General features: G+C 49.0%; 1 protein-coding gene across 3 annotated transcripts in view; it reads left to right on the top strand.

The window, feature by feature from the left end:
- Positions 1–3,153: 3,153 nt before the first annotated feature.
- The window catches only part of LOC119457444 (uncharacterized protein DDB_G0271670-like), a 158,173-nt gene continuing 147,406 nt past the window's right edge, over positions 3,154–13,920 (top strand). For 2 of the 3 annotated variants that reach the window (XM_037718995.2, XM_037718997.2), the window contains exon 1: positions 3,154–3,555. In XM_037718995.2, the coding sequence (XP_037574923.1) occupies positions 3,487–3,555 (69 nt within the window). In that variant the 5' untranslated portion in view covers positions 3,154–3,486. Of the gene's footprint in view, positions 3,556–4,804; positions 5,065–13,920 lie in introns of those variants that run through there. The other variant, XM_049670087.1, reaches the window with a different exon arrangement.

The raw sequence follows: 13,920 nt of genomic DNA, 5'->3' as shown, positions 1-13,920 counted from the left end.
GCCAGGGGAAGAGCGGCTGAGACGCAGGGCGAAAAAAACCTGCAATTCCGAGGATTGGTGCAACCGTATAGTTAAAACGACAGCGGAGTCCGTTATGACTACATTCAGACTTCGTTTGTTTACAGAAAAGTCCAATAAAATGAAATGAAAATTTACCTTCCCGAAACGCACTATATAGCGAGATCTTGTGCATACGTGAATTCTGCGACCAGAGTTTCAGGCTCTTTCCTTTAGCCGCCTCGATGTATCGATTCCCGGCCGTGGCTGCATCTCAATAATAGAGAAGTTCAGAAGGGAGAAGTGCAGTCAGTCCCCATGATCTTTTATTCCCAGAATCATGTGCCGTCTAAGCAGTCGAGGCCAGTCAGCAGAGGATCTCGTTGTTTGATGAAGGGACGGCAGTCGCTTGCATGGAAGTACAAAATGCTGCGACTTGGTATTTATATACTGACCAAGAATAGCGCCACACGTGAGGGACAAGAAATCACTGCACGCGCGCAGAATATTGTTGCACCTGCAAAAGCTGCGTGAGGTGCTGCTGGCCATTATGAGAAGGAAAGATATAATAACAGAACATATTGTTACTGCAAGAGCTAGGAGAAAACACACAGAAAGGAATATAAAAGATGGCACGGGTGGTAACCCGGAACTCTTCGATAAACGTGCCATGTTAAGCAAGGTGTTGAGCTGACGTGTACTTGCTAGGGATTAATTTGAGTTTTAACTTGTCCGTAAGCGTATTTACAGTTTTTCCGTTTGCGGAATACCGGGTTACCAGGGAGCTATACGGCAGCAACAACGCTAGTAGCGACATCTTCTGGCACACAATTCGACCAGAGCACAGAAAGCTCCTACTGCAGTGACCTGCCATAGTTTACTTAACTGGCTGGTGCAAAGCGTATAGCAACACGATCGTTAGCGTGCAGTGTGTTTATGATTTTCTTTCAACGAGTACAGTTATGCAACGCAAAAATACTTCCAATCGATTTTTGTTGGCCAAAGCGTCACTAGATGTCGCTGGCAGCTTTGCCGTCCACGGCACCGGTAACCCTGCAATCTGTAAACGGTAAGTTTACGGACAAGCTAAACCTCTGTAAAATTTCAGCACACTGGTTCCTTTAACGTGCGCCCAAAAAGCGTTGCACAACCTTTTGTGCATGGTCAGCTCTCATAAGAATGGAGAAGCCCCTTTCGGGCCTCGAACCACGGCATCGTGCTTTGCAGCGAGATTTATTAGCCGCTACTGAGCCGTGGCGGCGGGCTTGAATAAATAACACGAGGTCACGAGCTGACACGTGGAATTAATGAATTAATTTCAGTCATCAAGGGAGGAGCTTAGATCTACTGAGGGATAGCCTTCGTACATATGGGGGAACCGTAGCCCAGTGGTTATGGCGTGGTGCATAGAGGTCGTGTGTTCAATTCCGACCGCGCCAGCCGATTTTAGATGGGCGCGAAATGCAAGAAGACTGGTGTACTTAGATTTAGGTGCATGTTAAAGAACCCCAGGTGGTGAAAATTAATTGGGATTGCCCGATTACGGCGTGCCTCATAATCAGATCGTGTTACGGCTAGTAAAGATCCAAAGCTTAGATTTTTAAAATATTTTTTTATATACGCGTGGTGAATGCCAGTTACCGGATAGAAGGACCGCTAGCTCTGGATACACTATACTCCGCTTCACACTTAGCAATCAACGCTGCTTTTTTCACGCTTAGCACATTCAGGCAAATTCCCCTTGTGGATATGAGCCATGTTTTGAGGCAACAACAACTACGCTGTCGGTCTATTTCTACCAGGTCTCTCTCAACTGTTAAGTACATGTGTATTGTTGTTTATTGTAAACTGTTTACAGCATTAAGATAAGAAGGAAATGCAGAAAAAGAAAAAAAGAGAAAGAAAGAAAAGTGGTAGATGCGAACCGTTGATGGGAAACGGGTAATTTGCGAATGCCACTGCAGTGCAATGAGCCGCTATTTTAAGTGCGACTCCGGCAGCCTGCCTATTGAGGTCAAACCACACCTCTGCAAACTCCGACCTTTAGTTTTTCAATATTTCATTTGTATTTTTCTAATTTTTGATGATATCTGCTGGGAACCCGGCCACCATTATTTGAAGTTGTTCTTTTTGTATAAGCACGAAGATAATATGTTCGAAAACCACAGGCGTACATTTCTCGTAGGAATACCTTGGTCCTTATGCAGTGCAGTGAAGAAATTAAGCTTGTCTGTTGATATGAAGAGGGAGAGGAAGCAAAATTAACCAAGTTCAGTGCATAGAAGGGAACTAACTTTTAAGCAAGAATATTTTCAGCTATTTATATTTATCGATTTCATTTTCATGTACCCTTGTCTCTGGCCTGAAGATTGAAGAAGGGGCAAAAAAAAAAAAAGAAAGAATGCCAGACATGAGAATAGCAAGGTCATTTATTTATTGCACAACAGTCGTTTATTTACATCTGCGGAGTCACCTCATGCAGCGAATGACAAGAATGTCAACTTCCCCTTCACTCTCGGTCGTGCCATAACACTTTTATATCTGTTTGCCTTTTTCGTATCTCTCGCAGCCCCCCTGCCCTTTATTATTTTCATTTCCATGTCGTAAAGGCGTCGTCGTCTGAGCGCACAAAGAAACGAACGCAGCCGAGCGGTACGGAAGCGGAATGAAGATGAATGATCGTACACGTACGGTGCGCTCGCCGGCAAGAGATATCCGCGTTGATCGCCCGCAGCCGCGCCGAAGCATGAGCAAAGCACGACTCCGCCGCGCTGCGGCGGCGCGTGGCGCGCGCGGCCGTGCCGCCGGCATCGCCGGTGCGCCGGCAGTTTCGTCGGCGCTGCTGGCGTTTACGTCACCGCCGCTCCACCAATGGCGGTAAAGATAGGCGCAACCACTTTTTCTTGTGAAGGGGAGGACGGCGGTTGCTGCGCCTGCCCGACGGTCTACTTTTTCGCAAAAACTAATATTATTTCTTGCCAAATCACACTCATTATACAAATAAATGTTTATATAACCATCATAAGAAATCTAATGGTTGAAAGAGAAAAGTAGCGAGTAATATTTGTGTTTGTAGCTGGACTCTTTGGCAGAGACGCCCCCCACAGGTCGGAGTCGGGAAGCTCCCCAGGACCTCAGCTGATATTGGAGCGATGGGCGCAGAAGCTGTGGATTACCGGCTCGGATACGGAACGAGAATGGAGTGCTCGTGAGTGGGCGATCGAAGGCGGACCGTCTTCCTTTGTCTGACTGTCCAACGATCGGAACCCTCCCCGGAAACGTACTAGGAGCTTCCTCGATCTCCAATTTTTGGGATTTCAAGCAGAGTGTGAAGCCAGTGTTGTGCGGCTAGTGCGAGGCTTGCGCTGTGCGAGGCTCTCCCGCGTCGTCTGCTGTCAGGTGAAAAATTTCGGCTGCTCGCAACCGGCGTAAAAAGCGACGTCTCCTGCCGCCCTTTCCGTGCTTCTTTACTCATCAGGCCGGCTTGAAATGCTCAGTTATCTGACGCATAAACTTCGGACACCGGAACTGAATGGGAGTAGCGCATTTCACACCAAGGTAAGCCCGCCCGTGTCTCATTTTTGTTTCCTCAACGTTCAGCTAACGCGGGGAGCCGGTGTCGCCGGTACTAGGCCTAACCCTCTCTCAGAATCATGGCTGACAGGTAGAATTTCGGACCGGATTAACCTACCTAGAATGTTCGGGTTGGCTTATTTCACCTTGCACATGACCCAGCAATGCCTCTGGAGTAATCACGACCTGCAGTTAAGCCCTCTGCACGGTTGTGGGTTGCATTGTGTTCGGGTTGATCACGGGGTGTCCCTGTCGGCTTGCCGGTGTTTTCGTGTCTGTCGACGTTGGAGCACTTGGTTTACCAGGCTAATTTTTTAGACTTAAGCCGTTTTAAAGCTTTCGAGTTTGATCGGCGACGTTGCCCAGGCCTTGCGTAATTTTTGTGGCCTCTTGATCATTATTTGTGCGTAAGTAGCTTATGGCAAGCACGTCCTCCTTTGTGTTCCGAGGTTCCGAGTCGCTGACGTTGCCGGCTAGCTCTTGCGTCAACATTGAATTTCGGGGGCTCTCCAGCCGCGTTTAGCGTTCTATGTGAGCCGATTATTTTTTTCGGACACGAAAGTAATGTCACAGAAAAGAAGTTTTGCCAAAAGTTCTCCTGGGTAATCGGCCGTCGTTGAAACAATTGCAGCGCACACACGATCGTTGGCCGGGTCGCCGCCGTAACAACTTTCCGTGTTTTTAGGGCACGTTGCACGTTCCATTGCCGAAGAATCCCCGTATCGCCGACTGGAGACGTGCAAGCAGCATCATCGTGCACACGCGTTATGCAACTCTCTTCCTCCACTATTTTTTCCCCCCCAAGTGAAAAATTTCGGCGACGTCCGATTGTTTCTGTGGTTTCACGCAACCCGGATTATACTACTACAGGTACACGCTGCCGTTAGCCGAACCATTCCACATATCCACATCTTACGTCCGCGTGCGGATGTCACGCTGCAGCTCCTAGAGTAATTTGCGAGACATAACGAAATTTCTCTCATGTGTGCTAAGTTTCTTGGGGTTGCATGGAATGCATGAAATTCTTTGGAGTGTGGCTGGCTTTCTTTGTATCGTCATTTTTACGCTCGCTATGAAGTCGCTCCGTATATATATTTTTGTTTCTTGCGTGCTTGTTGTTCTTCTCTTCGTCGGTTGCTTTATGCGTCCGTTGCTTTGCTTTTGTGCATGCTTGTATGAGCGTCGTACGGGCCTGCGGCTACAAATTGACCGGCGTCGTGGCACCGGGGCTCAGTTCGTAGGCGGCCGTCGTCGGGTACGCATTGCCGGCTCCTCTGCCCGTACCCGCTGCCCCGTGTCTCGCGTTCACCCGTCATCGTCGTACACTTGACTTCGTCGGTGCTGCTTCGAAGTGATGCGGCGGGACTTAGTCGTTTCATCGCGGTGCCCCCAGATCGCCGCCACCTGCTGGCGCGTCACCTCCTGAGAGCCGCCTCCACGCACGGCTTTTCCCAATTTCTCGTTCCTGTTCCCGCCCGCCTGCCTTCTGACATGGTATGGCTTTTCCGTCATACTACGTGACTCCGCTCTCTTCTTTCTTTTCATTTTTCTTTCCCGTTTACTGTATTTTTTAATTTATTTATTTTTTCTGGCATCGACGGCCTTTGCGTTCTTGTCCAACCACTGCGTTCTTCCTCCCTCCCGGTTGCTTCCTCCTCGTGATAGCTTTCTCTGTCGCTTTGGCGGCGGCCTTCGATATGCGGTCGCCGCTACGGGTATGGCCGTGCTCGTTGAGGAATGCCGAGATATGCGCAGAGTTTAGTTCATCTAACGCTCGATATTACGTAACGCTATACTAACTCAATAATATTTGCGGTAAGCGTTTTAAGTGCGAGGAGGTCTGAAGCGGGCGGCATGCGCGGCACAAGGCAACCGGGATTATATAGCGTCCTTTTTTTTAAACCTGACACCCTTGTTATATAAGTCAAGTAAGCTTGAGGTCCCGCGCCTCCATTTTAAATTTTTTTTTTTTTTTTTGTGTGTGTGTGTGTGCGAAAGCTGTTCCACGACCACCTCGTTTGAATCGAAAGTGGAAGCCGCTCTTAATGGTCTCATCTCATCGTGCCTTTGACTTTTATTCAAAGGTCTCTCGAAGGCGAACAGTTTGACTTCGTTTGCTTAGCCGTCCGGCTGTTCGATAGTACATACATGGGAGACTGGCAGAGCTGTTCGTTTGGTATTTAAGATAATTTTTTTCTTGCCTTGCGACTTTTCGCGGCTTACACTCCGGCTCACTGAACAGCAGCTCATTCATCATGTTGTCAGGCCGTCGGGGATTGCGTTAGCTTCGCGAAGAAGAGCATCTTTGAACGCCAGCTCTTGCGGTGAGGCGGGAGGGTTGGATGTGTGTGCTGTGTCGAAATCGGTCCAATTACACTTAGTCCACTAGCGCCACTCTGATACAAAGTAGGCTACTTCACGGTGATGATGATAATGCTCACAATCACGGCTATTCATGCATGTTGCCTTCTGAGTATTTCGTGGCACCGGGGATAGTGATCGCGTGGCGAGGCAGATTTCGCATTTCCCTTGTTTCGAGCCCGGGGTCTTCGATGCCGGAAGCGCCAGGCCGTATAATCCGCCGCGCGTGACTTTGTGGATATATGGCGTTTACGAGGCGTGCTGGGTTCGATTCGCGGCCGTAATTCGATGGCTTCGGAACGCGAGTATGCTCCTGTGATCAGATTGGAATGCGTGTTTAACGACTCCGGGTAATTCAAAATTAGCCGACGGAGCCAGGCCCCGTACCCGTCGCAATGACTAGCGTTGAAGGTTGCGGGGTCGATTCCCTGCCGCGGCGGCCTCTGTGCCGGTAGGGCCGGAATGCAAAAGCGCGCGTCCGTTCAGATTTGGGCTCTCGGTTGAACAACTGCGAGTGGTCACAATTACGACAAAGGCCCTCACTACGGCGTAGTATGTCATACCCGCTGGCAGGTTTGGTGGATTTAGGTTAAACGAATTAGTACTATCCAGGCCTTCTCGTGCCATTAACGTTTGCTTCGACGCAGCTTTGCTAGCAGAATCGATGTTGCGGCTTGTGACCGCGTTTTCCTACCGAGTGTTTTTGCTCTGTTCTACCCGGGAAACCCGGAAGCTGGCGTCGTTCTGTGCGCGCTAAGGCCGGAGCTGTAGTCGTGGAACGAGCGCTAGCGTCGCCTTAGCTTCCGGTAGAGATAATCAGCGGACGTTGTTTATCAGGCCGACACGTAGGGGAGAACCCGCATTACGCGTTCCGTAGCGGCGAATATGTGCCTGCTTTGACGCGCTGTAGTAAGTAGTCGGCGTCTTGAAACTTCGTCGCAATCGTAAGACGAATATGAAAGCTAAGCTGTGTTCGTAAATTACGCTTCTACAACAGTCAGGCTGACCGACAGAGAAGGTGCGAGAAAAAATGACGCTAGAAGGAAAGCCAGGTGACTGCGCCTTCCTTAAGTTTCAGCAAGCAGCTCGCTGTGAGGTCATGCATTTTCAAATTCCATCTGCGTGAATCACTACGTTCACTGTTTTTCAGTAACGATGCAGGAACTAATGACTATATACGTACTATACACTACTAACTTACTATATAACGTTTTTCTTCGCCGAAGCAATCCATATATGCGAAGGCACTTCGAAATTGGCGATGTCACGGCTGTAGTACTGCCGCTCAAGTTTTGGCGCGAAATCCGGAGAGGAAAACTTGGCTTACGTTTATCTAGTAATAATCCCGCTATGTTAATTGAGAACTCTGGAAGAATACTTTCGCCAATAAAAACTGATATAGTGCAGCCATTTAGTGTCTGTAAATCGTAAAGGTTATATAACAGCCCGCAGTGCCGGCTCAATGCATTCGCGTGTGTAAAGTTAGGGACGCGGCATGTATAAGGCCCTAGAAGTCATCAGGAAGAAAAAAAAAAAAAAATTAATGTCGCAGCGTTATTCTCTTGGAAGTCTCGAGCGCAGGACAGTGGATTGATGTTAAAAACTTGCATTTCTTCCAAGCCCGCCGTTGATACATATCGTCGTTGACGCATATGTGCGAATTAAACGGGCGCATGGCTTGCAGTGTTGCCGTTATTTAGCCACGTGACCGCAGTGGTGTCGCGGTCGTTGTACTTGTTTGAAATTATGAGCACGGATGTCACGGGTTTGACTCCCTGCCGCGGCGTACGCATTTCCGTGCAGGATAAATGCAAGCAACGTGCTGCATACTAAGGCGCTCTTTGTGTATAGAGCAAACACGTCAGGTCATCCGAGTTTATATATGCCCCAGCTCCAAGTACGGCGTGTGTCGCGTCAAACATTTGGATGTTGGACATCGTCGGTTATCTTTTAGGGCACGTGCCTCGGCCTTCAACCAATCGTTTAAGAAGAATTTTAAGTTCTCCTGAAAAGGAATAAACGGACGTGACTTCCTGAGCCGATTAGCTCTTAACTAGCTTGCTTTTATGGACACGTGAGTGGTTACAACTAAGCAAGCACGCTTAGATTATTTAGCGAAGTATATTTGCTGTCGGATCTGTCTCCTAGCCCGCCGCGGAGCTTCAGTGGCAGTGGCGTTCTGCTGTGGAGCACGAGGTTCCGGGTTCGATTCCCGACCACGGCCATTTTAATGGGGGGCGGTATACGAGAACGCTCGCGTACTTAGATTTAAGTGTCCAGACCCCGGGGATCAAAACAAATCCAGAGGCCTGCAATACGCCGTTCATTATAGCCCAAATGCTGCTTTGGGGCGTTAAAAACCCACGAACTGATCTCTTGTGTCCGTTACATTCGGGTTTCAGGCTCGTTGCTATACTTCTGATTGGTTCGCGATAATTCACTAGTCGTGGCGAGTTCGGGGGGGGGGGGGGGGGAGGGTAATGATTGCTTGATGCGATTGTGCTCGCAAACGAGAGTTCTGCCCATCGGATTGGCAGGCTCAACACACCGCGATTATTATTTTTTCCCCTGCTCCCGCGCACGTGTTTATCACTTAGTAATACGAGGCCATAGGGCGCTCGACGCAGGCTCGGGTGATCAGACTGCTCGGCGAGCTGGTTGCTTCATCGCATCGTGCCCGGTGATCGCTCTCAGCCTTGACTTTTAACGAGTTTCTCCCGATGCCGTGTGGCCTTAGGCGCTGCTTGGTTTCGTCGCGTTGGCAGCAACGGGACGAAACGACGCAACGCAGGTTGGGTTCTTTCCGCGTAAATAAAAAAGACACTGAAGATAAACGTTAAATTGAAATTGATAGGGAAATTGCACTTCTGGGACACCGAAAATATCGCTCTTACCGTGCGCTGCCCCTTGGTGTAAGCCAGAGAAGATCGATTGCCTGGTTGGTTTAACGTCCCAAGGTAACACTAGGGATATAAGAAGTAGCGTTTAGAGTGAAGGACTGTGGATTAGCTTAGGCCATTGGGAGTTCTTTTACGTGCTTAGTATCTGGGCACGCGAGCGTTTTCATCGCACCCCCCCCCCCCTTTTTTTTTTTTCTTGCATTAATATACATATATGCATGCATATATGTCAAACTTTCTCATCCACGTAATTGTATTCTCGTAAAACTACTTTCACCTTGCGCATTTCTGCGTAACCTCTCTCGTAGAGACGGTTGAGAGAGAGACATGAGATGCGAAAGACATGGAGGTTAACCGGTTTGCTACCGAACACGGGGGGAAGGGAAAAGCAAAAAAGAGACAGAAGGAAGAGCGGAGAAAGAAAGCAACCGCGCGAGAAAAAAAAAAAGAGAAAAAAAAAAAAAGGGAAAGGAAAGATAGAAAGGTATAAAAATGCAGGGAGCTTAATCATGCAGAAGCATCTCGTCGGCTACTCAAAATTTTCGGAGCGCTTCCAATGGCTTTGTGGTGTCCGTATAAACCGGCCTCCCTGCTTGATTGTTCCAGCTTCTCTGCGATCTCCATGCGTACAAGTCTGTGTCGGCCTGGAACCGGTGCTTCCACTGCGTGTAGATCTCATTCAGATTGCCTAATTTCTGTTCTGAAAGCCGTTGCTAAAATTGTGGCAGCGACGGCGCAATATCTGCAGCTCTCCAAATTGCTCACGGAAGAGGGACTAGGGAGAGGGTGTCCAATCCTGGCCGATATTTAACGCGGCCAAGCTTCGTGCCTTTATCGACGATTACCATTTGCTCTGCGCATGCGTCATAGATGCCGTGCCACTGACTACAAAGCGCGCGTGTAGCCCACAACCGGTGGACATATGCTTGTTGAGAGTTGGGTGATTAGGTTCAATTAACGGTCCCCAAAACAATTCACGGGCAATTAGTGACGCCGTAGTTGAGGGTTCCCGATTGATTTTAGACCACCTGGGAGTTATTTAACGTGCACTAAAAGCGCGTTACACGAGCATTGAATATTGTATTCCTACCCCGTCGGAATGGAGTCGCCGTGTCCGACGATCGAGGTCGCGACCTCAAGCTCAGCATCAGAAAACTCCACAGCCGCTAGACAACCTCGGCGGGTATCATGCGGTTATTAGCTGCGGGGATTATTGCGTTTGACGCGTAAGGCTTCCTCACTAGCAGCGGTGATTAGCATGGAGGCGCTGTCACTTATGTGTACCCCTGTTCCCTCTAGTTATGGTGCTTTGTCAATAAATGCGTCTAAGTTCGATTCTTTTTCTTCGTCTTTCTGGGGTTTTACGTGCCAAAACCAGTTCTGATTATGAGGCACGCCGTAGTGGAGGGCTCCGGATTGATCTTGACCACCTGAGGTTCTTTAACGTGCACTACAACGATAACTTTATTACAAGGCACTGCAGATTCCATTTAAAGATTGTCAAGGCGATAGGACGATTCTTTGCGCATCTTCTAGTGAGTCCTCGTAATCACAGTAATTAAATCTCGATTTAGGGCATACGTAATCAGGTCGTTGCGCGCTCCTTTCGTTTTCCTTATTATTACAATTTTCTTTTATACATAGCGAATCGAGTAACCGGCTCAAAGCGCACGCACAAGCTAACTATTGCTTGCAGGCACAGCGACCACGGAAAACAACTATTCCTTCGCCATTACTTACAGAACGCAGCACGTCGAACATCTCGACGCTAGTGCCTGCAGTAAAGCGGTCGTGTGTAGCGGTGCTCTGCGCGCTGCAATGAAGCCCACATTCGGTAAGCAGCTGCGCGTAAACTTGCCTTTACAGGGCAGGACAGGCAGAAACACCGGCCGCAGTAAATCGTAGCGTTGTGCTCTGCTGAGCAGTTTCGAGCTTTCCCCGTCCCGGCCCCGGCGGCTGCATTCCGATGGGGGTGGATCGAATGAAAAAAACGCTCGTTCGCCATGCATTGGGTGCACGTTAAAAAACCTCGGGTGGTCAAACATTAATACGGAGTCCCCAAATGCTGCGTGTCTCATAATCGGGTCGTGGTTCTAGTACGTAACCCCTCCTCCCCCCTCTAAAAAAAAAAAAAAAAAAAAAAAAAATGAACTGGCATAACCGATCTGCACGCGTGAATGTCAACACAGTGATTGAAGGGGTCAATATTATATCCAACTACGTCCCCGAGGCAGTGCAATGGGCCGTTCCCAGAGTCGGCTATGAGACGAGGCGACATCTTACGTAGAGCATTGGCCGTCGGATAAGCGGCATTCGCAGCCGGCCGTTGTAAAAAGGCTTATCAGGCAGAGTCGCGAGATTGTGACGAGTGGTGAACACGTTATACAAGTGCCACGTGGCACGTTCGCCGCGCGGAGCTCTCGATCGGCACCGAAACCCGTACGCGGGAATTGCAGTCGCTTTCGGTAACGCGACGGTGACATTGAAGGGGGGGGGGGGGGGGGGGGGGCGTAGCGTTGAGCGCGCTCTTCCGGGTTTGATATTGGACACCTTCCGGATAGCTTCAGTTCGCTTCGCGGCAGAGGAAGGGGGGGGGGGGGGTGCTTTGCTGTCTGTCGTTCGTAGCTCGAATAAACGGCAGCTGTGGGCAATCTTAAGTGGGACGTGACCCGTATCCTTGTGCACAGTTTGGTATCGACGAAGCGTTTGCATTATATATATATATATATATATATATATATATATATATATATATATGTGTGTGTGTGTGTGTGTATGATTGCTTAGGCGAGTTGCTGCGCGCGGAGCCTATATACGCAGATGCTCCATCCAGTTAATTGCTTGCGGAGAGTGAACTGCGAAAGTTGGTATTGATTCACGTTGAAAATTCGTCTTCGTGTCTTCTAGCGCTAAATTTTCAACATGAATTGCTTGTATTAGAGGTACACGCAAACATTAAATAGCTTTTTAAGCCGTTCTAGGAATCTCTCGCTCTTCGGTGGAAGAAAAAATTCAGAGCCCTTCCCCTGTCGAGAAAATGGGGGTACGCGAAGCTTGTGGCTAAACGACACTGTCGCAGTCGTTCCGCTTCGTTTGCCCTAAACTCAGGGTCGGCGGCTCTTCGCTGACATTTCGCCTGGGCTTCGGAAGCCCTCACGCTAGAATCGGACGACAAGCTTCGCTTACCCCCATTTTCTCGACAGGGGAAGGGCTGGTGATTTAGTCTCTTTGGGTTCCACGTGTGATAAGGGTAGTTCAACGCGCGTTACAGGTCCTCCGAGCCCATAGAGGTATGTGCCATTGAGCTTGGACCCTTTCTGCACTATTGCCAGGATCGGCCCACTTTTCAACGGGACACTACCACCACCACCGCCAACACTTGTGAGCCTATAAAGCTTAGGTTAAAAAGAAAGCATTAAAGAGTTCTAGCCTGACGTGTATACCGTTAGTGTGTTAAAGTAGGGAGCTATTTTCCGTCCAAACAAGGCATAGGCGAAACAAAAGTGTGTGTGTGTGTGGGGAGGGGGGGGGGGGGGCGGCTAACTACATCGCTGGTATCCACATCTTGTGACGCTTTGTGCAACCACGATGCATTAGGCACGTTTTCACATTACATGGGGTTCTTTGCATGTTATAGGGTGAGTCGCTGCACACACTTTATTTACACCGGGAGCTAAGTAGAATATCGTTAGTTACTGAAATAATAGCTCTGTGTCTCCTCTGGTTAAACTGTTCGCCACAAGGTGGAGCCACCAACCCGGCCGCTCACTTTTACGTGTTTCTCCGGTGACCCGGCATTCCGCGAAAGGCAATACGTTTAGGCACAAGCTAAATGTCTCTATTGCGGGAGTTCACGGCTGAGTTTGTGAACCTTCGTATCCATCACTCTGGCGCCCGACGTGGGGCCCGAACCTTCATCGGCGTATTGTTGAAGTCCCGTGCTCGATAAATGCCCCTCTAGCGTTCTAATAAACTCTTCTGCGGCATCAAGCGAATCTATCTTGCGTTATCAAATTTCCTAATGTGGTCTGACCTCCAGCCACTGCCACCCTCTACTCTGTACTAATTTTGTTACTCTAATATGTTAACAACTGTATAATTGCACGACCTGCCCATCCATTTCTTTATCCTAATCCGCGCATGAAGCCTAATCTATACTGTGCTCTTTGTTGTATCTTCCATCCTAACTCCTCTCTCTCATTTTGTGTTTCATCCCTAGTTGCAATGCAACTTTCTTTCAAACTTCATTGTTATTCTAAGTTTTGGTCTCACATGTGTGTTAGTTCTTGCGGAATATACTGTCAACTGCGTGCTTTCTTTTCTAAAGCTTTATATCGGCGAAATTTTCGTGCGTTGTCAGAGAGGTCGCAGCCACTTTCTCTGGCGACCTAAATCGCGGTCACGGCTTAATGGTATTCGGTCGTCAGCCGTCGATGCCCTTTCGTGCCGTGCCTGTTCGCACGCGGCTTGCGGTGTCGGACGTTGTTCGCACTGTAGCCGCGGTGACTAATATGGCCTTTCTTTTTTTCATTTGTTTTATTGTACGAGAGGGTTACTCGACAAAAGACAACAAAAAAGGTATAAGGACAAGATGGGTTCACGCCCGTGCGCGGGCATTCCTTCTGTTCCATTGTTTCGTGGCCTTCGTTGCACGCTGCCATTTATTTTCTTTCTTTCTTTTTCCTCCGGCTAGCGCCATGCAGGCTAGGGGTCTTCGTTCTCGCGAAATGTTGCGGTGACATTGTGCACGTTTAGAGAATAGCGCGTTGTCTCCTGGGGATGGTCATGAAGAAAAAGACAGGTTTAAGAAAGGCTCGAGGTGCAAGTTGCGAGGCGGTTGAAAACGAACAGCGCAGCAGGCCTGCCCGCATTCATTGTCTGTTCTGTCGAGTCATCGCTCAAGAACGTCTGGGGCCACGAGTACATCGAATAGAGTGTACATTTCAGAAGTAACTGTCCGCGCTCAGCGTTCTGCTCCTCAGCATATAAGATCGCGAGTTCGAGCGATAGGTCCGCAGCGGCGCCGCATTTCTTCTGGATCGGAATTTCAAATTGTGACAAGAATTACCGTGTGCGAAGAAATCTATGC

The sequence above is a fragment of the Dermacentor silvarum genome, chromosome 7 (assembly GCF_013339745.2).
Source record: "Dermacentor silvarum isolate Dsil-2018 chromosome 7, BIME_Dsil_1.4, whole genome shotgun sequence".
NCBI classification, from domain to species: Eukaryota; Metazoa; Arthropoda; class Arachnida; order Ixodida; family Ixodidae; genus Dermacentor; species Dermacentor silvarum.
The sequence above is the reverse complement of the archived record's forward strand: the minus strand, read 5'-3'. Positions and strand labels throughout refer to the sequence as shown.